This window comes from Euprymna scolopes, chromosome 16 (assembly GCF_053919585.1).
Source record: "Euprymna scolopes isolate OS-2025 chromosome 16, ASM5391958v1, whole genome shotgun sequence".
In the NCBI taxonomy this organism is placed as follows: domain Eukaryota; kingdom Metazoa; phylum Mollusca; class Cephalopoda; order Sepiida; family Sepiolidae; genus Euprymna; species Euprymna scolopes.
The window spans coordinates 28,908,101-28,935,711 of record NC_136497.1 but is presented as its reverse complement, the minus strand read 5'-3'; the positions used below and the strand labels follow the sequence as shown (position 1 = coordinate 28,935,711).

At 31.9% G+C, this 27,611-nt stretch overlaps 1 protein-coding gene across 2 annotated transcripts in view; it reads right to left on the bottom strand.

Moving 5' to 3' along the window:
* Positions 1-15,121: 15,121 nt before the first annotated feature.
* Positions 15,122-27,611, bottom strand: part of LOC145295909 (FAS-associated factor 2-like) — a 119,747-nt gene continuing 107,257 nt past the window's right edge. For both annotated transcript variants that reach the window (XM_080141679.1, XM_080141680.1), the window contains exons 12-14: positions 27,494-27,583; positions 19,762-19,905; positions 15,122-15,917 (exon numbers count right to left, since the gene is read on the bottom strand). In XM_080141679.1, the coding sequence (XP_079997805.1) occupies positions 15,738-15,917; positions 19,762-19,905; positions 27,494-27,583 (414 nt within the window). In that variant the 3' untranslated portion in view covers positions 15,122-15,737. The remainder of the gene's footprint in view (positions 15,918-19,761; positions 19,906-27,493; positions 27,584-27,611) is intronic.

Below are 27,611 nucleotides of genomic sequence, written 5' to 3'. Positions count from 1 at the left end.
CCTCAGTGATTAAATGGGAACCGGTGTGTCAACGTGATTATGCTATATATATTTGTTAAATAGACACTTACTTTATAGCCATTGTAATTAGTGATGGGACGATTACAAATTTTTTCTCAATTCTGATAAAATTACCAGTTCTGTTTCCTTTATATTTCTAAATATTTAGTAAATTGTTGTTTTTTTTTGTTTTTTGGATTACTGTAAAAAACCTTGTAATACGTGTATGTATTTTAGCAAACGTAAATATACATTTATGGTGGTGAGATTTTTAGATTTTAGTTTTATTGGTAAGTTAAAATCAGTAAATATTTATCATTACTAAGAACCATGGAAAATTAAGTTAAATAAAAAAAAAATTGATGAAAAGAATCATTTTTGGCATCAGAAAAGTGTGCTAATATTTCAGATTCCAATGCCACAAAGTGTTCTGATGATTTCAGTTCCTGATTCTGATTAATCGTCCCAACACTAATTGTAACTGAAATGCTTACCAAAAATAGAGATTTCAGTTGCACTGACTATAAAGTAAGTGTCCATTTTATAATGAAGGTATGACATTAAAGAAAACAGGAGATTCACTTTTTTATTATATAGAAGAATAAAAACTGTGTATTGTTTGGCTTCATCGGACTACTGGTCTCATCTTGAGTGTCATTTTCACAAAGTTTCGAACGATGCAATCTTCGATTTTCTTCAGGTGTATCTTGTCGAACTCTAGAGTGTTTCTGCCGAACTCAGGAATTTGGACGGAACCCTTTATTTATTTCATGGGGTAACTTGTTCTTGTTCCATCAGCCATGGTGCAGTGGTTAGAGTATTTGGAAAAATCAATTGTAGAAGTGATATTCTCCTGAAGGTTGAAGGTTCAATTCTCAGTGTGGCCAACAGGAAAATACAATTGCAAATTACTTAGGACCTCTATCCAGTCATGGCTGATGGAACGAGAGCATGCTACCCCCATGAAGTAAAAACAGGATTCCGTTCGAATGTGACAAAGGCCATCAACTCCCCATATTTGCTCCTATAACAGACAACATGCTATGCAACATACAAATATCTGTGCGTGAAGTCGCCAAGCTAATCAAGAACCTTGATTCCAGTAAAGCAATTGGCCCTGACGGCATTCCAATTATAATGTTGAAAAGGTTTCAACCAGAACTTCTTCCCATACTTACAAAACTGTTTTTTAAACTGCACCTCATCCTGCCCTGACAGAGTACAAAATAGACTTCATGGCTTAGTGGGGGATGCCTTAAGGAGAAGTGCTTTTCAACACCCTGGAAAACCTTATCAGTATACCCTGTATTTAAGAATTCAGGTGATAAGTCATCTCCCTCTCAGTACAGACCAATAAGTCTCCTGTGTGTCATGAGTAAGCTGCTGGAATCCATATTAAATAGAGAAGTAGTCAACCACCTCAGCAGAAATAACCTTCTTAGTGACATGCAATATGGTTTCCGTTCTGCTAGATCTACAGCAGATGTGCTAACGGTTATATCTCATAGGATTAGTAAATCTCTTGACAAAGGCTTCATTTCTAGGGCAATTGCTCTTGACATATCAAAGGCCTTTGATAAGGTATGGCATAAGGGCCCACTTCACAAAATTTCCAGCTATGGTATAACTGGAAATGTTTTCTCAATTATTAAATCATTTCTCTCTGATATAAGTCATAAGAGTAGTGGTTGATGGGCAGAAATCATAAGAGTAGTGGTTGATGGGCAGAAATCAGAGGCCCTCAGTATTAATGCTGGAGTACCTTAGGAGTCCATTCTGGGCCCAACTCTCTACCTGATCTACATCAATGATCTCCCAAAACACATACTTAAATCATTCATTGACATCTATGCTGTTGACATGACCATCTATGGCAACACATCAAAAGCCGTAAATGAAAAAGTTCTCTCTGATTCTCTCTCCTCTGATCTTGAGCGTGTGGTACAATGAGGGAAGAGGTGGCTGGTTACTTTTAATGCATCCAAAACAAAGCTTCTATCTTTACATCATCAACGCTCTGATCTCCATCTGGCATCAATTGAAATGGATGACTCTCGTCTTGGGGAGACTCCACGTTTTGACAAACTTCTGGGTTTGACCTTTACTCCTGATCTGAAATGGAACACGTACATCAAGTCTGTTGCGAAGGTTGCTGGGAAGATAGTGGGATCTTTCCACCGCTCCAGAAGATATCTCACTACTGATGCAATTCTCTCTGTATAAAAGTCAAGTATGTCCAAGGATGGAGTACTGCACCTCATCCTGCCCTGACAGAGTACAAAATAGACTTCATGGCTTAGTGGGGATGCCCTTTTCTCTTCCCTGCAACCTCTCTCCCACAGAAGAGACATTGCGAGCTTGTCTTTGTTTTATCGTTATTTCCATGGCAAGTGCTCATCTGAGCTCCAATCTCTGGTCCTCCTCGTCAATCTTTCACGATAAACACCCGTCTAGCTGAAACCACTGTCATTAATTTTCCCCACTCTTTATCTGTGCATAAATCAAAGCATAGATTCTATGAGCAAAGCTTCTTTCTTAGAAATGCATGACTGTAGAACTGTGTTCCGTTTGCCACCTGACTACAACTTGGATGTTTTCAAGTTCAACATAAACAAATTCCTGATGAACCGCCCCCTTAAGTAATGACACTTTATCAAATCTCCAATACTAACGATTACTACGATACTATCCAATTGATTACTGTACACACAATAACCTTTATCCTCGAGTGGCTTCCGGGCCTTAAGTGGTGACCTCCACGTAAAAAAAAAAAAACAATAATAATTATGCAAATACTGTCAAATATAAAAGGAAAAAAAATCTACTCTTGAGTGTACAACTATTCTTGCAATTGAAAAATGTAGTTGATTCAAGCAAAAATAAATAAATAATAATCATAATTAAAAAAAAAAAAAGAAAATGACAGCATCAATCCAGTCGGAGAAACTTTTCTGGGTAAAGAATTAACTCAGTCAGGATCAGTAAAGCACAGTTCTCTTATGTCAAGACAGAAAGCTATGGCTGAAGAACTTAAATGAAATTCAGTATATTTTATTAAGTGATTCTGACATTGGATTGGTTTGTTTTTATATAAATATAATCACCAAAATCTTTTACCTTTCTATGAGTGTGCCAAAAATATTGCAACATTTACATATGCTGCTTGGACTTTTGGTCAAGATCAAAGTGTAGTATCTGTTCTTCAGATGCTGCACTTCATTTTCTTGTTCTCTTTCGGTGGAGGAGAAATCCTTCACGACTGAGACAATTTTTATTTTTGTACCTTTTCTCCACGTTAAAAAACGACCCTGGTGTCTAACTCTGTCCCGTGGGGAGGCATAGTAAATAGGTACATATGCTGCTAGCAAGTAGAAAAAAAAGAAAGGAAACTGTAGTCTGCTGCCTTATCACTACAACTACTATGTGTTAACAACACATTTTTTTTTTTTTTTTACATAGGTATCACCACTTTTCAAGACCAAGAGGCAACTCGAAGATAAGGGTTAAAGAGTGTACAGTAGAAATTGGACAATATAGAAATCGTTAGTAATGGAGATTTGGTAAATTTGTTAACTTATATGGAACAGCTCATCAAAAACTTGTTTACGTTAGACTTGAAGACAACCATATTGTAGTCAGCTGGAAAGCAGAAAAACATAGGCGTGCAGTTCTAAGAAATAAGCTTTGTTCATAGAATCTACGCTTAGGTTTAGGCACAGATAAAGAGTGGGGGGAACTAGTGATAGTGTTTTCTGCTAAACAGGTGTTTCTTTTGCAAGTTTAGTGAGGGGGTACCATAGAATGGAGCTCAGCCAAGCACACAACATCTCTTCTGTGAGAAAGAGGTTGCAGGGAAGAGGAAAGGACATCCCCCACAAGGCTACGAAGCCTATTTTGAACTTTACCAATGCAGGATAAGTCCTTTCTAGCAGCTCCTGCCCAGATGTGGCAACAGTACTCCATCATTGGACGTACCTGGCTCTTATATAGATAGAGAATTGCATCAGCAGTGAGATATCTACTGGATTGATAGAAGGATTCCACCATTTTTCCAGCGGCCTTGGCAACAGGTTTAATGTATGTGTTCCATTTAAGATCAGGAGTAAAGGTCAAGCCCAGAAGCTTGTCAAAACATGAGGCCTCCCCAAGACGAGAGCCATTCATTTCAATTGATGCCAGATGAGGATCAGAGCATTGATGATGTAAAGATAAAAGCTTGGTTTTAGATGCATTAAAAGTAACACGCTACCTCTTTCCCCATTGTACCACTTGCTCAAGATCAGAGGTGAGAGAATCAGAGAGAATTTGGTCATTTATGGTCTTAGATGTGCTACCATAGATAGTAGTGTCATCAACATAGATGTCTACGAATGATGTAAGGATATGATTTGGAAGATCATTAATATAGATCAGGAAGAGAATTGGACCAAGATGCACCCCTGAGGGACTCCAGCATTAATACTAAGAGCTTCTGATTTCTGCCCATCAACTACTACTCTTATGAACCTATCAGAGAGAAATGATTTAATAATTAAGACATTTCCAGCTATACCGTAGCTGGAGATCTTTTGAAGTAAACCTTTATGCCATACTTTATCAAAGGCTTTTTATATGTCAAGAGCAATTGCCCTAGAAAGGTAGCCTCCATCGAGAGTCGCTAATCCTATGAGATATAACTGTAAGCATATCTGCTGTAGATCTAGCAGAACAAAAACCATATTGCGTGTTATTAAGAAGGTTATTTTTGCTAAGATGGTTGATTATTTCTCTATTTAGCACAGATTCCAGCAACTTACTCATGATGCACAGGAGACTTATTGGCCTGTACTGTGAGGGAGATGAGCGATCACCTGAATTCTTAAATATGGGGCATACTGATGAGATTTTCCAGGATGACGGGAAGGAATTCTTCTTAAGACAACGTTTAAACAGTTTTGTAATGATGGGTGCAAGTTCTGGTTGAAGTTTTTTGAGTACTATAATTTCAATACCGTCAGGGCCAGTTGCTTTACTGGAATCAAGGTTTTTGATTAGCTTGGCAACATCACGTACAGATATTTGTATATCACATAGCATGTTTTCTGATACAGGAGGAAATATTGGAGGTTGGCAGCCTTGGTTGCAAAGGTTAGAATTAGCTGCAAAGTTCTTGGCAAAGAGTTTGGCTTTGTCTGATGCTGACGACATTACCTCAGGTCCATTTATGAGAGTTGGGATAGAGCACACGCTTCTGTTCAGGATTCTGTTTGCTATTTGCCAAAACTGGTGGGAACCAAGCCGCTGCTCAGCTACTTTCGACTTGACGGACTGAGCATACAACTCTCTTGCGTTCTTTATTACTTTTTTACAGTGGTTGCTGGCAGTTCTGAAAACGGCTTTAGTCTCAGTACGTCTATTACGTTGGAAGCAATGGAAAAAGTGATTTTTATGCGCATCTTCTCTTACGAGATGAAGGATCATCATTCTGATTATACTAGAAATTCTTAGTGCCATGACGATTTTTGTTTTTACCAATCAGAGCCTTTCAACACTTTCAGCCCTGATTTTCTATCTAACATAATAAGAAACCAGTGACCTTTTAAAACATACTTATCGAGCAGGAACAAATTAATTGATAGAATTTAAAAAATGAAACAATGTGACTTCAGTATTTAAAAGATCAAGAGTATGTGAGGTCAAAGAAAAAATGTGGAAAGCAAACCTTTCACTTTGTCATAAGTGCACTGATTCTGAAACTGCACTAACTGAAAACTCTTCGGGACAAGCTATCGTTTATCGTGGAAACTTACATTCAAACATTACATTTCAAATTTCTTTTTCCCCTAAGTATCTAAACAATTTCATTCAATTTAATCACCTTAATTAAATTAATTTTAATTTCACAAAAAAATTACAGTTTTAATGGTTACCGGTAAAATAATTTCATATGTTCAGTTTTTAATCAAGCACTTAACATTTATCAAGAAATGTTATTGATGTAACATTGCATTCTGATCGCCACCAGAAATAATTTTATTTGTTGGCAGAAAGCAGTTGGCTCAATAGATAATGATCTCTAGTTGTAAAAAGGCGGCTGGGGGGGGGGGGATTGTAGTAGTGTTGAGACAATTAATCAGAATTGGAAAAAAAAAAAAAAAAAAATCATAACTTTTTGGGTATCAGAAAAATTTGTGCCTATTCTCCGATGCCAAAAACGATTCTTTTTATTTTTATTTATTTATTGTATTTTTATTAAAAACTTAATTTTCCATAGTTTGTATAAATGATGAAATTATAAATATATATTAACTAGTGGGTGGGGGAGGGAGCTTTGCCCAGTTGTAAAATACACTTAAATATATTTTAATTTGTTCAGATTTCATATATATTATAGAGTCGTGATTTCAAAAGCAAAAAAGAAAACAGCAACAAAAAAAAAATAATAATAAAGCATTTGTGTCCCATCAGTTAGAATCGAAACCAAAACCAAAGCTGTAACATTCAAAGTTGGTGACGTTACCACTGTACCAACTTGCCACGCATATGAACGGATTAAAAACAAACTAAGATGAATGTACAAAATGTATAACAATTTTTTCAATTTTGACCTCTTAAAAACTATTTTAACCGACTAAAGACCCATAAAAGAACCGTCCATAAAAAATCCAATAATTTGAGGCCCATAGCGCCACTCTGCGACTTTTAGTTTTGGAAGTGATAGAGATTGAAAATATGGAGACAGGCATAGTGTTTCATAAATTAGATTATAAACTACCAGTAAAACTACAGATCACATCCTCACAAGTGAATTTTTATATTAATGAAAATATATGCACATATTACATGGGTTTATACAGTAATTTGCTTCCCTATGTAAAAAAAAAAAAAAAAAAAAAAAAAAAAAAACCAAAAAAATGAATAATTAGAAGTTTCAGACAAATTGGAATTGGTAATTTAGAACAGCATCAACAATTGTATTGGAATCAGAAACTAGGCTGTCGTCTGTAGTAGTCGAAGATATGTGTAGATACAGTGGCCTAGAAAGAAAATGGCTGCAGAGTTCAAGTTTTATGTAAAAACTGAAACGAATCATAATTTTACACACAAATTATAATTGTTTATAAGGAAAGCCTACTTCATTTAAAAAGAAAAAATTTTTTTGTTTTTTTTGTATGGAATGACAAAATCTATATTTTGAACATTTCCATTTCCCACCATCAAATGACTGCAAATAACGGTTCAATGTGCATGGTAAATTACAGCTTTCACACCTCCAAGAATTGACTATTAACCGATGCTTGGCAAAGTATTAAATCATTCTAAAATTGTCAGACAGCTTCATGACAAGTCGGAATGTTATTTCTTCCGTCCACATGAAATCATAGTCATAAACATCTTTTACAAAACTTGTTGAATGTTTTCTAAAAACTTGCCATTTCCTTTCTAAACTGCTGTGTCTACACATTACGGTCAAAGGCTGGAGTACTGTTGCCACATCTGGGCAGGAGCTACTAGAAAGGACTTGTCCTGCCTTGATAGAGTTCAAAATAGACTTCATAGCCTCGTAGGGGGTGTCCTTTTCTTTTCCCTGCAACCTCTTTCTCATAGAAGAGATGTTGTGAGTTTGTCTCTGCTTTATTTTCGTGGCAAGTGCTCGGCTGAGCTCCAATCTATGGTCCACCCTCGCCAGACTTTCACAAGAAATACCCATCTAGCAGAAAACACTATCACTAATTTCCCCCACTCTTTATTTGTGCCTAAACCTAAACGTAGATTCCATGAACAAAGCTTCTTTCTTTGAACTGCATGCCTGTGGAATTGTCTTCCGTTTTCCTGCTTTCCAGCTGACTACAATATGGTTGTCGGCAAGTCTAACAAACAAGTTTTTGATGAACCGTTCCATATAAGTTAACAAATTTACCGAATTTCCATTATTAACGATTACTATATTGTCCAATTTCTACTGTACACTCTTTAACCCTTATCCTCGAGTGGCCTCTTGGCCTTGATAGTGGTGATGCCTATGTAAAAAAAAAAGAAAAAAAAAGAAAAGATTTCTTATAGCAGCAATAATGTATAAATTTAAATGCGAACCACATTAATGCTTTTTTTTTTTTTAGTCTTCTTTTACAGCATTTGACGAACCTGCCTTTGACTTTAATGACACCCTTGATGCAATCTTAGAACCAGTCATCATCCTGTCTCTCAACTTTGCCCCCACCCAGCTCTGGTGCTCCTGACTGCCACCAGATCTATTTTCATTGGATAAAATATGGAGCATTTGTTTCGATTTCCTACTAATCACAATTTTCTGAATGTCGAAAGACCAAACAACTTCCTGCAAAATTTACAACTATTAAAATATACCTGTAATCATAAAGTTATGAACTTAAGAGAAGAAATCGATCAAACTAGATTAACCAAAGTACATCGGATCAATAGTGTTTTGCAATTTTTGAGATGAGGATAATTTGTATTATTCAGACTACCGTTCTCATCTTGAATATTATTCACAACGTTTCAGCCGATGTAACCTCCGACCTTCTTCAGGTGTGTCTTGTGAATCTGTACAGAATTTTAATTGGACCCCTTTCTTTAATCCGTACCAAAACATGAAAATAAAATCAAAGATGAGAACAGTAGTCAGAATATTACAAAAACAAGTTATATGGTCACTCTCCGAAAAGAGAGTAGAAAGTGAACCTTGCTTTTACTTTCGACAGCCTTATAACTCATTTTCCTTATTTCGTCCTTTGGTCCTCAAATTCCACGAGTGCTGTTTTCTGAGTTGGAATCTATTCAGATAATACTTCTCATTGGCTGTTTTTTGACCGTGAAGTATTTTTGTTTAAGGGGCTTCATGCATTGTCAGGAGCAATTTCTATAAATAGTGATTCAGATTGTATAATTTAAAAAGTTTCGACAATCGACTTGAATAATGAAAAAATCCACAAAAAACAAGTTAAAAAGTAATTATTTGTCAGTCAGATTTGTTTGTAGATGCTTATGTTAGTAGCTTGTGCTCCATTATGAATTTCTGACCCATTTCTATAAAAAGCTGAATGATTGTGATATTTGTCTAAAGAGTTTTTCTAAATTCACTTTGGCTGATGAGGTTGTTATGTCTCTTTTTTGTTTTTAGGCAGAGTAAGGAGCGTGTGATCATTAAAATTTTCTCAGCAGTTAGTGTAACATGGGGAAAGGTGCTGAAACACTAAACCAATGAAATTGCAGAAGCCAAAGTCATTTAAGAAAACATTTGCTATGTTTTTTTTTTTATTTTTTTTTTTTATAAAATCAAATATTTATTTTGATTTGAACTTAAAAATAAAAATAATTTTTCATTTGCTATCAGTTGTTTGTTATTAAAAAAATAAATATTTAGTCATGAAACTTATCTTACAATGAATGTTTTTTCCTGAAATTTCATAAAAGTTATCCAATAATTATTCATTGTATTTTCTTCATAACAAAAATATTGTTTGCATTTTTCATTGAATTAAATTCATAACAACAAATATATTTTACAGTGAAAGAAAAAAAAAAAAAAAAAAAAAAATACTGATACTTTCATTTCAGCACCTTCCAGTGTTTTCCATAAACTGCCTGGAAAATTTCAATGACCGTCCTTATTCTGCATAAGTACCCATTTTTTCTATTATTATTAATGTGCCATGGTTAAGTGCATGTGTGATTTGGAAATTGACCATGGAGAAGGTAACTTTTTTTTTTTATATGTTAGCTTATTTGGATTGGGTTGGACTTTTTATGCATACTAAAGATATAGTTTGTTGACTTATGTATATAAACTTTGCATGGATGAAATATGAAAAACTTAGTCTCAGGTATATCAAAATTTCATCCAGATTCTTGAGTTGGACAAGATACACACTTCAAAGATGGGAGGTTACATTGGCCAAAACATTGTGTAAATAACATTAAAGGTGGGAACCGTAGTCAGAATAATCCAAACTGATAGTGAATTTCATTTGGGCCAATTGTATTTTTTGCTTTTATTTATCGAGTTTTTGTTCAGTAAAAGTGAAGGGAATTTTGTAATATTTGTTGCTTGATATGAATATAAGTTATTTCTGAAATATTTTCATTCTTGGAATTTGAAATGGTATTCATTAGTTGGAAGACTTTAGATTAATTTCTGCTGCCATTTAATTGGTTATTTCTTCTAAGATTTTTCTAATTGTTTTCTTCATTTTATTTATTGGGATTTCAGTAATTTAGTTTAGAGTAATTTTTCTAACTTTTTTATGTAGCAAGATTTTGCTTGAACTTGGTATTTTTCTAAGTTGATTGCGGATGGCTTTAATTAAAATATATTGATTATTTTCATCCTAGGTTTTACTGATTCTTTTTTTTTTTTTTTTTAAATACGATTTAAAAGAAGGGTTCTTGTCCAGAATCCCCCTTATATTAAAAATAAAAATAAAGAAAAACCTGTATGACATACATAGTCATAATGTCATAATGAAATGAAAACATATTCCAAAAATCATGTAAATCAATCAAGTAGTTTTATTTTTTATAGAGAAAATTTTATTGGTATTAAAGGAGTTTCTTTATTGTTGTACAACAGTCTCCTAGGTGGGTTAAACCAGGTTCCTCCAAAGCAGATGTCAAAGGAATAATAAATTTACAGGCGGTTCCCAATCGTCTATAAGAGTGACTCTTGCCCACCATTTTGAAAAACAAATTTTAAAAGTAACTGAAGAACGTCTATCTTGTCTGCCATTTAAAAAAAAAAAAAAAAAAAAAAAAAAAAAACTATATAAAAGAGATAACTCAATAATTCATACTTACTAGATTTATGTTGTGATGCCTATGAATTCCTGTTAAAATTCCTGCTTAAAATTGATTTTCTTTATAAATAATACTTGATCAATTTACATAATTTTTGCAACATATTTTCATTTCGTCATGGTACATCACAGAAACTTTTTTTTTTTAATACAAGGGGAATTCTGGACAAGCTAAGAGGACTTTTCTTTTTTTTTTTTTTTTTTTTTGAATTACATTTTCACCCCAAACAAGGCACATTGCCACTTTGGTGTAGGGGGATACTATCAGGGGCAACAACTACTGGGGTACTATGTTGGGATTTGGGTAGCAAGATGTAGGTTCATGTTACACTTGAACTTCTGCATGTCTGTACAGTTGGGAAAGCAGGAACCTGGAATGGAATTCCAAAGTCTAGCGATTCTGGGGAAGAAACTACTGGAGTAGAAAGATCTTTTACATCGAGAGATCTCTACTGCGTGGGGGTGAGATTTAGCTGCCTGTCGGGTTTGTCGAGGGTGTCTATGTCGTGGGGGCACAAGTGTCTGCAGTTTGTCAGCATTCACCATTAAAATACTTGTAGAACAGGCAGAGGAATGCAACATTTCGTCGATGGGACAGAGGCTGAAGCTTAGATGCCAGTTTAGGGCCTAGCAGATTGGCGACTCTTTTGAACCTTGTCTAGGAGCGAGAGACTAGTAGCAGATGCACCAGCCCAAATGTGACATCAATACTCAATACATGGGCAAATGGTGGCCTTATAGAGGTACAGGATACTTTCGGGTGTTAGTAGTTTTCTAGCACAGTAGAGAGAGCCTACCTTCTTCGCAGCGGCCCTGGCAATGCTTTCAATGTAATTGTTCCAACTCATGTTTCCTGTGAACGTTAGCCCAAGCAGTTTGAAAGACGTACTCTCAGATAAAGAGTCACTGGCCATTGCTATTGGTGGCAGAGAAGGTTTCTTGTAATTATTGAAGGAAACAAGTTTAGTTTTGGCAGCATTGAATGTGACCATCCATTTTTGTCCTCATTCCACTACTGATTGGAGGTCATCCTCTAGTGTTTTTGCCATTTCTTTAGATATGTGATCATTTGTTTTCCTGTCGTGCCTGTTATAGAGTGTGGTGTCATCAGCATATATACCCATCTCAGAGGCAATTTTGTCGGGGAGGTCATTAATGAATATTAGGAATAATAGAAGTCCAAAGATAGACCCTTGAGGCACTCCCGCATTTATATCATATTGTTTAGATGTACGACCATCGAGGACAATCTGGATTTTTCTCCTAAGAAGGATTTAATTATGTTAAGTATTCTACCAGTGATACCGTATGATCTAATTTTCCTGAGGAGACCCTCATGCCATACCCTGTCAAAAGCCTTAGATATATCTAGAGCTACCGCTCTGCCCTCTCCCGCTTTGTCCAGTGAATGGTATATATGTTCAGAGATTACAGATAGAATGTCTGCTGTGGAACGGGCTTGTCTAAATCCATATTGTTTATCAGTCAGAAGTTTAGCATCTGTGAGGTGATGGACTGGGCTTGGTTAATTATGGTCTCAAATATTTTGGTGAAAAGTGGGAGGAGGCTAATGGGGCGATAATTTGATGGGTCAGTTCTTTCGCCAAAATTCTTGAATACTAGTACTACAGAAGCATTTTTCTAACAGCCTGGAAAGCAAGATTCATTAAGGCATTTGTTGTAGAGTTTGGAGAGAACTGGAGCTACTTCAGCTGAGCACTTTTTTAATAGCACAGCTGAGATGAGATTGGGTCTACATGCTTTTGAAGTGTCAAGGTTTTTTATGATAGCATGTACCTGAGCAGGGGTGATTTTTAGATCATCTAGCATGGCGTCTGTTTGCAAAGGAAAGTCAGGTAGGGGGTGGTTGGAAGGGTCCAGTGTGGAGTTTGAGGCAAACCAACTGGCAAGCATATTAGCCTTCTTGGTTGCTGAGCAAACAACCTCGTGATTGTTGGTTAGTGGGGGAATTGTTGATTGCCTATTATTTACTACTGTTGTAGATTTTCCAGAAGTCACGAGTTCCTAATTTCTGTGCTTCGATGCGTTTTTTAGTGGTTTCAGTAAATTCTCTCTTAGCTGTCGCTATTTCTTTCTTAACATTACTTTTAGCTTCTATGTACTTTTGTCTGTTTGAACTCAACTTATGTCGGTTAAATCTGCGGTATGCATGTTGCCTTTGAGTAATGGCAGTTGCGCAAGTAAAAGTAAACCATTGGGGAGAGTGGGGCTTGCTATAAAATTTCCGCATGGGAACATGTGCTTCAATTGCTGTTTTGAACCATTCAGTGGTCTCATTTGCGCACTGTTCAGCAGGAAGAGAAAAAATATTTCCCCAAGGGGCATCTCTGCTGGCTTCCCAGTCAGCCTTTTTATAATATCTCGTTTTTAGCACTGGCTCCTCAGTTTTGGGTCTAGAGTTTAGGGCGATTTTGATCATTATCACTGCATGATCAGTGTTCCCGAGTGGGCTGTCAGCATTTGTTATACAATCATCGGGAACTGTGGACTTATAAATTGTCTAGTTATTTCATTTAATTTCAGTTGGTAAAAAGTTTTAGTTTGATTTTGGTACAAATTTCATTGTTGATTAGTGGTGAACAGAGTTTCTTAAATTTAGTCAAGTTGCCATTTTTGTGGGATGAATGACACTTAACAGAGAGAGAGGAGGGGGGGGATAAAGATATGGGAAAGAGATTTAAAAAAGGAAAAAAATGAAACAATACTAAAAACAGACAATTGATTATCATCAAGAAAGAAATATTTATTTGAAAATAGATGAGATCACAAAATGTTTTTTATATTTTCAAAAATTTGCAAATAGCTGCCATCCATTCTTTATGACATCATCCATTTTCAAGTAAATATTTTATTATAAAAATAAAAAAATAATAAAAACATGATTATCAACCAAGTTAAAGTTAAGAAATTATATTTTTAATAATATATATAACAAATACAGACCCAAACGGTCATGGGTGGTTTAGTTTATATAAAACTTCTTGTTACCAAAAAAAAAAAAAAAAGGTGGAGGGGAGGGTTAATGTATGACTCCCTCACTTCAAGTTAAAGAAGTCACATAAGAATTAAAAGCTACAACCTGTTTCTTTCTAGTTGGGCAGAAGAGATGAAAAACACCAAACTGAGGTCTCGCTTCTCACCTGTATAAATGGGTGTTATTTATCTTCACGACTGAAAGATGTGACATGGGCCAGAAAGTGGGATTGAGAAGTCAGCGCCCTAGAGGAAGAGTATTCTGGTTTGCAAAAAAAAATGACTGGGCAGTCCCGTCGGCATGCCTCAGTAGAGGTATTTCAGACGATTAGCCTAAAACTAACTCCTTCTCAAAGACAGAAGGCAAAATCTGGGAGGGTGGACTTCCTAGAACAGTACAGCACTAGCAACATTTTGCAGTCAACAGAAAAAATAAAACATTTAAAAAATGGTTTAGATTGTTGGTTTTGCTGCTGAAAGAAAACCTCCCGGGTGAGCCATGAAAATATACACCAGAAGTATTCTTGTTCAAATGTGGAAACTAGTATTTCCAAAACAAGAACAATAACATTAAAACTAAAGTTCATAGTGCGTTTTTATGGAGAAATCCTTCTCGCTTCCTTGTGAATTGTTTCAAGACATTGTTTTCTCTTACTCTTCAAACTCATTTTGCGTCAGTATATTATCCTGTGAATAAATGTCTTGTGAACCATACAAAAACACTGTTGACTATGCCATTTGTGTAATCTTTAAGATGTATAGTATATTGCCACAAAAAAAAAAAAAAGATTGCTTTAACGTGTTTTAGCAATGACGACAGTGCCACCATGTGCATCCTCTACACAGAGTGGAATGATACCAGCCTGGTACTGAACAGGAAGAAAAAAATTTTAACGTAAACGAATCAATGATAAAAATTGGCAATGTTGCAAATGGAGTATATAAAAATGTTGGTAATAGCAGAAATGGTAGTTTCTCTTGGAAAGATTATTTAATAAAATTGAGAAACATTTAATGTGGATTTCAATTTTTTTAAAATTTGTTTTACATGAAAATTTATTCACTCTCTTTTCACCCTTTCTCTTCACTACATTTCCATTCTGAAAATTAAAAAAAAAAAAAAAAAGATTATACAAAAAAAGCATTTATAAATAGGAATGTAGTTGTCCTTGGGAACTTTATTGTTATTATTATTATTATTTTTTTTTTTTTTCAAATTTATTTAAGTAAATTTTGTCCAAAGTTGGAGGTGATAAACTAAAAATTTAGACTGGAAAAAGATAAGTTAAAATAAAAAAAAAATAAAAAAATGTTTGAAATAAGCTAAAAAATCATTAGGAAAAAATTGTATTTTTTTTTAATAAAAAAAAAAAAAATTTAAAAAAAATATATCGAAAGAGAAAGAAAGAAAATAATCCAAAAGATGAATTTACCAGGTTTCAGAATATTCTTAAAAATATCCACCATTGACCTGGTTAGGTTTTGTAACAAATACTTCAGAATGGTTTTTCTTTTCATATAAAATCTCACAAAATTTGTATAAAAAGAAAAAAAGTTTAGCAATAATGGTCTACAGCGGATGGGGTAGGCATTGAGGAAATCAACGTTGCTGGCCATTGATATTTTTCTTCAGATTTTGTTTGGTTTCTTTTACAGCACATTGAGTTTATTTAATACCAATTTTAAACAATTCATTAAAACCTGATAGTGCTATTGTACCCATAGCCGGGGATTTCCTTCCGATATGATCCTGTAAAAGTGATGTGGGGGCTTATTTTTCAAAAACGCCAATTTTTTCTTTCTTTCTTTGTTTATTGATCAAATAATTTTTGTTGTACATCCAAAATGTTATAACTCCCCATAAGCGGCATTTTCAAACCCTTAACATCCCCTTTCCCTGTACATTTACAAAGTCTACGATTGGCTGTTCATGAGAAGCACTTATGATTATTATGCCTCGTTGTCGTGAACAAACAATCGCACAGATTTGTCCAGACCAGCTTCAATAAAAGTTGGTGGTTCAGGATTGTCCTCAGTTGGATGGCATGGCACTTCTCCCTTGGGAAAATTACTCAATACTTTGAAGTCATCTGGGCATTGATCATGGCATAGAATAAAATAATATAAATACTGAAAAAAAAAAAGAAAAAAAAAGAAAAAAGTTAAATAATGTATAACAATAGATAAAAAATTTCAAATGCATTTCAATTACTGCAAAACTGCTTTAGTTTACAATAGTACTTATATGCAAGTTTGAACTTAAGTCAAAAACATATGAAGAAAGAAAATATTCCCGAAATATAAAGGATACGGAACTTTACAATACAATGTTAAAAGTATTAAAAAAATAATTGTATTAATAAAATGTGAATCTGCAGAGCTTGTTCCACCATTCTGACTTAATTTGCTTGTTTGTACTGATCTGTTGCACTTTTGTATTCTATAAATTATCTTTTTATACACACACTAGACAATGCTACATTAACAAACTACATTAATCTCTTAATGAAAAACATTTTGACTCACAAACTGTTTATAAATAAAAGTTCATATGCATGTGTATCGTATAGATGTATCTTGACTTTTTTAATTTACTATTAATGAAATTCATTTTTTAATTTACTATTAATGAAATTCATTTTTTAATTTACTATTAATGAAATTCATTTTTTAATTTACTATTAATGAAATTCATTTTTTAATTTACTATTAATGAAATTCATTTTTTAATTTACTATTAATGAAATTCATTTTTTAATTTACTATTAATGAAATTCATTTTTTAATTTACTATTAATGAAATTCATTTTTTAATTTACTATTAATGAAATTCATTTTTTAATTTACTATTAATGAAATTCATTTTTTAATTTACTATTAATGAAATTCATTTTTTAATTTACTATTAATGAAATTCATTTTTTAATTTACTATTAATGAAATTCATTTTTTAATTTACTATTAATGAAATTCATTTTTTAATTTACTATTAATGAAATTCATTTTTAATTTACTATTAATGAAATTCATTTTTTAATTTACTATTAATGAAATTCATTTTTTAATTTACTATTAATGAAATTCATTTTTTAATTTACTATTAATGAAATTCATTTTTTAATTTACTATTAATGAAATTCATATTTTTTTTAATTTACTATTAATGAAATTCATATTTTTTTTAATTTACTATTAATGAAATTCATATTTTTTTTAATTTACTATTAATGAAATTCATATTTTTTTTAATTTACTATTAATGAAATTCATATTTTTTTTAATTTACTATTAATGAAATTCATATTTTTTTTAATTTACTATTAATGAAATCCATATTTTTTTTAATTTACTATTAATGAAATTCATATTTTTTTTAATTTACTATTAATGAAATTCATATTTTTTTTAATTTACTATTAATGAAATTCATATTTTTTTTAATTTACTATAAATGAAATTCATATTTTTTTAATTTACTATTAATGAAATTCATATTTTTTTTAATTTACTATAAATGAAATTTATATATATATATATATATATATATATATATATATATATATTGTTTAAATTTAATATTAATGAAATTCATTTTATTTGGAGTCTTTTGACTACTATTCTCATCTTGAGTGTTATTTGCACACTTCGATTGATGTAACCTCCAACCTACTTTAGGTGTCTCTTGTCAAACTCTGGAATCTGCGCAAAATTTTACCCAGACCCCTTCATTCAACTCACAGGGGCAACACACATTCGCTCAGTCAGCCAGGACTGGGTAGAAGTCTCTAGTACACATTTTAGAAGCCTAAAACCTACTTTTATTTTTTTTTTTTTATGTAAAGGTCACTATTTATTATTACATATTTGGAATAAAAAAGGATTTTGTGAAAAAAAAAAAAAAAAAAAAAAAACACTTATTGTAGTGTTTCTAGGCATTCACCTTAAATAACACTCAAGATGAGTTGTCCAAAGAATCCAAATATGAAATTATTGAAATATAAAAATGGAATAGAAAATTTTTTAAATCCTAAAAAAAAGTTTAATAACAAAATTAAATCTACCAAAAGGCATTTTGGTTTCTTAAATGCTCTCCTCTTGTCCTTCATTGGTACACTACACTGATAGCCAATCCCTCACTCCCCACCCCTGCATTTGTCATTTAAATATTCACTTTCTGGAAATCTGCTTACTGATATATAGAAACAATTTTCTTTTCACTTTGTCTACTCTATTTTTCGAAACAAGAAAAATAATCTTTTCTTCTAGTTTAGATATAGTTTTATACCAATTTCAGTAATGCCCAAATAACATAATTAAATTTAACTTTGAAACTGCTTGAAATACTTTCTTTTTTTTTTAAATAAAAGGATAATTTTTAGAATTCAAATGACATCAAATTGATTTTATTTGGAAGATAATTTTTTTAGTGATATTCTTTCATTAAAATATCTGCTCCTTGTCCAGATTTCTCCCAAGATAAAAAAAAAAATATCTATGATGTACATATCAGTGACGAAACGAAAATGTCATTCTAAAATGATTTTTTTTAAAGAAAATTAAATTTTAAAAGTAAGTAAAGAGGGACTATCTCACATCGTCATCTTAAACAAAAAAAGGGAGATAATTAAAACAGCCTACAATTTCCCATTAAATCATTTAAAAATAAAACTGCTTGATCAATTTACATGATTTTTAGAATATGATTCTCATTCCAATTTGAATCAAAATCTATCAAATGGTTTTAATTGTAGAAAACTATCTGAAATTTGGGGCTTAAATAAAAATTCAGGAAACTTTGTTTAATTGGTTAATAATTATGGATTAAATTAGCAATATTGAAATGTTCAAAATGGAAGGTTGTATTCATAACCTAATAACACTTAATAAAAAGAAACTGAAACTTTGGGAATATTTATAATTCACACCTAATATTTACAGTTAAAATTTCATCAAATTCAAAAATATCTGAATTTTGTGCAGTGTCCAGTCTCCCTTTGCATGAAACTAGAAATTAATTTCATATTTTACCCCCACCCATATGTAACTTTATGAAAAAATTGATGTGCATTCTTAGTTAAATATAAAAGTTTTAGGCTTTTATATAATAGATAGCTAACATTTTACAAAAATAGTGGTTCAGTGTACATTCAACCAATTTTTCTCATCAAATGGCAAATTGGATATCGGACCGTATTTTTATGCTAGAAATAAGGTTTTATAGATGTATCAGTGAAAAAAAAAAAAAAAAAAACTTTATCTGTATGATGCAATGAATCATAAGTTTCACTATGTTAGCTGATAAAATAAAACTTAAAGTTGCTTTTTCATTTCTGCACAATTTTTATGATGGCACGTGATTTTCACCAATGTTTAAGACTGGGTATATCTAACAATTATTAATTCCATTTATATTATCTTTATTTTAACGAACTATGGCATTTATAAAGCTATCTCACTTGTTTGAAGTTCTTACCATGTACATTATACACTACTTCAGTGACCTATTCAGTGAGTAAATTTGAATAACCATAACTCGGAGATACTAATTGATATATATATATATATATATATATATATATAAACAAACTATCTCTTGCAGCACTATGTACACCTAAACATTTTGGTAAATTGGCGGGGGGGGGTCAGTTTAGGATATCTACTAGTACAACAGAAAACCTTTCAGTACCCAAGGGCCTCCACAGTGAAAGGGTGTGATTTTGTTGATTGCTGAGTTGGTTGGGGGTATTTATGTTGAAGGGATATAGGTTTTAACTTTTTTCTCATCTACAATCACTTTATGCATCTTTTCATAAATGAGGACTTGTTCCGGGAATCACAAATTTACTGGTAACCCATAAAACTGATTAAATTTAAAAGCTATCGGCATCACTGTATAAAAAATAAACAAAGGTAAATTTATATATGGTAAAATAATAAACTGTTCTGGTCAATATGTCAAAAACAAAAAACTAACCTTTAATGACTGAGTTTTGAGAAACCTTCTTTCTAAGTGGGCACCACTTGGTACTGTAAGCATTATTCTCACAACACCATCTTGATGAACGGCTGGTTCAGGAGGCATCATTTCTCTTACTTCAGACTTCCTTCTTTCACGTTCCTGATGACAAAAAAATAACAAAATTACGATAAATTAATGGCAACATTCTTTTACAGATAAAAAAATAAACTCAATCATCATAGTAAAGTAAATGTAGGGAAAAGATTTGGAAGCATTTTACTTTTTATATTGGAATCACCACTCATCAAGGCCAGAAGTCTCTCAAGAATGAGGATTAATGAAATGGGAATAATTGCCCACCAAAAGATGAGGAACACTATAGGAATACCAACACTGATCATTGTTATGAATTATTTTTGATTTCTTCTCTTGATTTTTGTCCCGAATTCCCCCCCTATATTAAGAAACAAAAATAAAGTAAAATCTGTATCATGTATGTTGCCGTCACAGAAATAAAATGTTATACTCCAAAAATCATATAAATTGATCAACTAGATTTATTTTTTTTTAATACGAAAATTAAATTTTATGAATATCCGAAGAATGATCATCTTATTTACTATTTTGAAAAACATCAAGAAACAAAGGAAGATAACTCAACAATAATCCATATTTACTAGATTTATGTTGTAATGCCTACGAATTCTCATTAATCACTTAAAAATGATTTTCTTTATGAAAATAAAACTACTTGATCAATTTACATGATTATGAAATACATTTTCTGGTACGTGCATTGGGCATAAAATAGGCTTATAAATGATATCTTAATTTGTCCATATTTTGTATATATTATTATTAGCAGTACACAGGGACGCTTTGGATAATTACGAATTTCAAGGGGATTCGGCTAAATTGTCACATTTTAAAAACCAAAGCAACTGGAGTCCTCAAAATACCACCATTTTGTTCGAAAATAAATATACTTTCAAATAAATTAATAAACAATAATGTACATTATATATTAAGAGTTTTAAGCAAATAAAGTGCTAAAAATGTTATCATAAAACAGCGTTTTCGGTAAGATTTTGTAATGACCCTTTCTTCAGATACCCACTGTTAAATAAATCAATCTTTTTACTACATTTATCCGTTAAAAATAAAAATGTAACCAGCTTTATCTTGTGGTACAGAGCAATTTAAAATCATGATACCTGAAAAAAATCATTCTATTTTTAAAAATTATCTAAAACGATATGTGGAAGCAGCAACAATATCATCGATTCTATCGCCAATATTAATTACTTTACTGTAAACAAACTTTTGTTTTGTTTTTTATTCCAGAACGAATTAAAAATGAAAAAAAAAAATGAAAATATGAATATAAAAAAAAATGCTCTTGCATATTTAGTTGGAGCTTCGGTTATCAGAATATATAATTTTAAAGCAATCCGGCGTTATTTTTGGTCAAATTTTAAAAATATAGTTGAAAAGACATAAATATATAACGTGTGTGCACTTCTATCAATTACATTAGTTTTTAATGGTGAATTAAACAGTGTTTTGTTAAAAAAAAATTTAAAAAAAAAAAAAAAAAAAAAAGACAAAAATGTGAAATGATTTTTTGCTTCACATGTGCGAGCAGTACCATCCCTGCTCCCAATATATTTTTTTTTTAGTCTTTTTTTTTACAATTTTTTTTCAGCGGATTATAATCAAATGGACACTAATCTTTCCAATTATATAAAAAAAAAAATAAAAAATACAAAATCAATTTTGAAATATTTGTAGGAGGTGCTCAGTTTCTAGTTAAGTTCCTATTTGCTTGCCTCTCCACAAGGTCAGTTCATGTGAGGAAAATCCAGCTTCCCAAAAAGGGTCAATCTGGATAGAAACAAACATAAAAATTGTCCCAGTCATCAAGGATTTCTCCTTCACTGACAGAGGACAGAAAAGGTGAAGTGTAGCATTACAATACTACACTGTGATCTTGGCCCAAAGTCCAGGTAAAGAAATAAAAAAACATCTTAAACTGGAAAAATGTGTCACTCGGACAAGAAATGTAATTGAAAATAAAAACCAAATTTATCAAAAATTTGTGTGTGTGTGTGTGTGTTTTTTTTTTACATAGGCATAACCACTTATCAAAGCCAGAGACCACGCGATGGTAAGGGTTAAGAGTGTACAGTAGTCCATTGGACAATATAGTAATTTTTAGTAATGGAAATTCAGTAAATTTGTTAACAAGTGGAACAGCTCATCAATAACTTGTTTACGTTAGACTTGAAGACAACCATATTGTAGTCAGCTGGAAAGCAGGAAAACGGAAGACAATTCCACAGGCTTGCAGTTATAAGAAAGAAGCTTTGTTCATGGAATCTACATTTAGGTTTAGGCACAGATATAGAGTGGGGGGAATTATTGATAGTGTTTTCAGCTAGACGAGCGTTTCTTGTGAAAGTTTGGCGAGGGGGGCCATAGATTGAAGCTCAGTCGAATTTGTTAGCTGTAGCAAAAAATGTTTTTGATATATAAATAAGTGGGCAAAAATACTTAAGTTTTCCAAACGTCACGTTTTCTGTTAGTGACGTCACTTGTTTTAAACGAAATTCATTTTTGTCTATTTGTCATAATTCTTGTTTAGTTTCACATCTCTTAAGAATTACGACAAACCAACAAAAATAAATTTCATATTTAAAAGTAATTTGATGCCCAAAATCTAAGGCATAACATTTTCAAAAGCCAATAATTATGACCCACTAATCGTAAATATGGGTGTCAAATGCCTTCCTAAAAAAAAAACAAAAAAAAAAAACAAACAAACAATAAAAACTCCCTTAATCCTACCTCTAACCCTAGGTATGAGTGGCAAGCCTCCTCCTCTTAAAACCTTCTTTAGCCCTAACAATAAGGCTAAGTCTAAGTGGCAAGCTCCTCACCAAACAAAGTTCCTTGGTAAGCTACATATAAGTGTCTAAAAAAATCCTTCCTTAAAGAAAATTGCACCATTTATCACCCATAAAATAAATTAGTCAACTGTCCTAAAACGCTAGAATGGTCTAGAAATGGTGAATTATTTTACATTAAATTTATGTCAAACTAACCCCCACTAAATTCTAAAATTGTTTTTGTTTTGTTTCTATCAAGTCTTCAGGGTGTTCACACATAATTTTCTTTAGCTTTATCATTAACCCAAAGTCAGAGTGGCAACCTCCACACCCCCCTCATCATTGCACAAAGACCCTCTTAAAACCATACATAATCGTCTTAAAAAAAAAAAAAAAAAAAAAAAAAAAAAAAAAGGCACACAGGATTTATATCCGATAGAAAAAAAAATGTTTAACTGCCCTAAAATGCTAGAATGGCTCAAAATGGGGAATTATTTTACATTAAATTCTAAAAAAATACTTGTTACTGTTTTATTAAAGTTTTTTTAAGGTATTCATACGTAATTGCCTACAAAGGTAAAATTGCATATTTTGGAGAGGTGGTCAGATGGGGTGGGGGGTTAACGGAAGGTATTAATCTACTATTAATAATACCAAAGAAATATTGCAATATATTCATTTTTAAACAAATATTGTAATATATTCATTTTTAAACAAATATTGCAATATATTCATTTTTAAACAGTCCTAGATTTCGATTTCAGTTATTTGTACATATAATGCATTACAATTCAGCTTCGAGTTCTCTAACTTCTTTTCTTTTAATGGATATATGGCATTTTTAAGGAATTGCAGCATATTTATGTGCATTTACTGCAGATTATTTGGAAAGCATTAATTTTTGGAGATTTTCAGTCGCATATTCTAATTCCTAGCACAAAAATACACTTATATGGTAAATTTCATTGCTTAATCTTGTTTTAACAAAGATATGGAATTTTTACTGAAAAAGTAGTGTAAAAACTTTGACAAAACGCATATGGTCTTAAAGAGAGAAAAATATTCAAACGTGTGAGGCACAAAAATAGTCATAACTTCCTTAATTTTAATTGGATTTAAAATTTATTTTTAAATTCTTCTTTAGCACATCAAGCTCTTTCTATAGATACCACTATTGAAATATTTTAAGCTATTTCAATTTTTCTTGCGTAGTGCTATTATTATAGAGTCGCGATAAAAAAAAAAGTATTTGGGTGCCATCAGCTAGAATTGAAACCAAAAGCAAAACTAGCAGTCAAAGCTGGCGACATTAGCACTGTGCCAACGTGATATGCATATCAACTGATTAAAAATAAACTAATGTACAAAATGTATAACGAGGAATACCTGCGACCTTGCTTGCCAAGTAGAAGAATTATTTATTCTACTTTAAAACATTCAATTTTTCAAAAATCTCATCTTCGACATCTCAAAAACATCCAATATGGGGAAAAATATTGCAGAAATGCAAACTTATTGTTTAGGATGAATGCACAATGGTACGCAAAAAATCACTTGAGGCTCTTGGTCGATCCTTGCAAGATTTGCGTGGCAATGTCAAACCATTTGGGAATGCAGTAATATTGTTTGCAGGAGATTTCAGACAAATGTTACCTGTTATTCTTCAATCAACACCAGCAGATGAAATAAATGCTTGCCTCAAATACTCTTTTTTGTTCCATGTGAAGCTATTAAACTTAACTCAAAATATGCATGTCCAGTTGCCGACTGTTCAATCCGCACAAAAACTTTTGCATCACTTGTGGAAAATTGGGTACGAAAAAGTGCCAGCTGATCAGAGTTAAGGGCAAAATTCTTTGACTTTTAACTTCTGTAATTTCTGTAATTTTATTTCATCAAAAGAATAGTTAGTTTAAAAGGTTTTTGCAGATATTCAAATTATAAGAATTCCATTTGACTGAGTGAATGAGCTATTCTTGCAGATCAATACAAAGATGCCCATGAACTTAACGGTATTATTCAATGTAAAATTCCAAGTGAGGTAGTCAAATACAAATCCATCGACACTTGTGAAAGCAGATAAAGTGGTTAATTATCAAACAGCTATATTTGCCAGGGATGCCACCGCATGTATTGCAATTGAAATTTGGTGTACTAATTATCATGTTGTGAAATATAAACCAATCCAAGCTTTGCAATGGCACATAGCTTGCAGTAAAAAAAAATTAACAAACAATATCATAGAAACAATCTTAACAGGACCTTTCACAGATGAATATATCTTCATTCCATGCATTCCTATGATTCCACCGGATACATCATTACACTTTAGGAAATTGAACTTTCCAATTTTATTGTCATTTGCAATAACCATCAACAAAGCACAGGGAACAATCTTTACAATTGTGGGCCTTACAGTTATACACTGACTGTTTTTTCACATGGACAATATATATTACGTATTCAAGAGTCACCACGCCGGAAAATCTCTATATCAGCTAAGAAAATGGAACAACAGAAACGGTGTACCCATGCAAAATGGAAAATTAAACCTATAAGAAACATGCTTTTTCTCATGTTGGAACTTTTTCCATTGCGAAATTTGAGCCACAGGAACGCATGGCAAGGTACAGCTAGTGTGTATGTATATGTATATATATATATATATATATATATATATATACACACACACACACGGAAATAAAAAAAGGCACACCTTAATTATTTGTAATTCAATGTTTCGTTTTCATTTAAAAAACTTCTTCAAAATAATCGATTTGCAAAAATTGAAAACACAAATGCATCATTTGAAAATACCTGGTGTTTATTTACATGCGACTGGGAACAGTTTGTGAATTTCATACTACCATAAAACTTCTTCCTTTGGAGGAAACATGATGCAAAAAGATTGATTTTGTTCTCTTTTGGATGAATCATATCTTTCAGAATCGAATGTGCGTAATTCTAAAGGCTATGTGCACCCAAAAAAATGGAATAAAAAATACTCTATTCACATCGCATATATGCGAAGTATTTTCAAGTAATGCACTTTACTTTCTTTAAATCATTAAATGAAAAACAAAACACTGAATTCACAAATAATTTAGGTTTCCCTTTTCATTACATTAGAATATTTCCTTTTTTATCATATCAAACAAGCATTGTTAAACATGACAGAATTCATCGTCTAATGTCTAATTATCTTTGTGTTAAAATCAAAAGATATTTCTTTGTAGAATCATCATCAGGAGTAAAAAAGAGAAATAAACAAAAAAGTTGGAGAAAAGAATTTCAAGATAGTCAAGAAACGTACACATGAAGTCAGCCGTAAAAAAAAAATTCTCACACAATTTCAGTAAAGACATTAACAATTTTAAGTCATACAGTATATACATGCAATATATTGTCTTATGCTTTGATATTTTTTCTGACAGTAAACTGATCAAGTATATATATGGAGTTCAAGTTTAGTTTTTATTGCTTGTTTTCAATACAGGTGTTGGGCTTCACAATTGGAGAGAAATTACAACTCGATAAAAATGAAAATGATATGAAAACCTTGGAGTCCTCATGTTATATCTTCACCAAAAAATAAAGACATCAGCATTTAACGTTTTTTTTTTAGTTTAGATCATATAAATCAGATGTTGCTTGTGATGTGTCAACTAAAGTAATGAAGAGATCCATCTATGTATCCAAATTGTGACTTCTGGTCAACAGAAGATATTGACTTCAATTAGACCTGGGAAGAGGTAATTAGAGAGGAGATGAAAACCTGGACCGGTAATGGTGCATAAAGGGAGACCCTAACTTTCAAACACACCGGAAGGTGGCACTTGCGTCTCAATTGAAGTATGGAAACGCAGAATCGATACAATTTTCAAATATATTTTATGTTTATTTTTTTTTCACCACCTTATAACAATATAGAAATACGTAATCTTTTTTTATCATTTATTTTTTTTTATTTTTAATTGCATACAACATTAACTTAAACATTTTAGTTATTTAAAAAGATATGCGATTAAAAAATTAAAAATTAACTGATAAAAAAGTTTACATATTTTTTTTTTAATACATTTTTATAAATTTTTTGTTTTTGTATAAACATTTATGCTTTACTTTTTTGTTTTTTCAAATATATTTAGTTTTATTTAAACCTGCATAATCTATTACGATTTTTACGTTTCAGCAATATCATCTACTGGATTCGTACTTATTATGTTTGAATTTAATGTTTTTAAAATGTGAAACTATTTGCTGTTGCACATTCACATTTTTGAAACTGCTAAAACTATTTAAAAAAATGTGACATATTCATAGCTTTTTTTTTTCATGTTTCCGTAAATATATTTTTAAAATATTTAAATAGTTTAACAAAATACATAACATTAACTTAAATAAACAGTTATTGGAAAAGATATGCGATTAAAAAAAAAAAAAAAAAATTGATAAAAGTTTACATATTTTATATTTTTATATATAAGGGGGTAAAAAAAAAAAATAAATAAATAAATAAAAACATAAAATTTAATTGAAAATTGTATTGATTCTGTGTTTCCATACATCAGTTGAGAGATGTGGGTGCCAACTTCCAGTGTGTTTGAAAATTAGGATCTCCCTTTATGCACCAATACCCCTGGACCAAATTCTGGGAATGAACATTGTAGGGAGATTCTTTGAACAACAAAAAAAAGCTATCAAAACTTCTGTTTGTATAACAAAAAGATGATGCCTCATGAGGAGTTGCAAATGGACATGAAAGAAGAGCAGTTTATAAAGTTCCTTATAACAGTCAAGCATACATTAGAAGGGTTTCTTAGAGTTGAACGCAATATGAGTAAAAAGTTAAAACAAACCATTAAAACACGATTCCGCTCAGCAGCTTTGTCTCGCACACGTTGTTCTTCTAATTCAATCTTATCTTGTTGTTCTTTCTTTAACCTTTCCTACAAAAAGAAACAGAAAACAAAAATA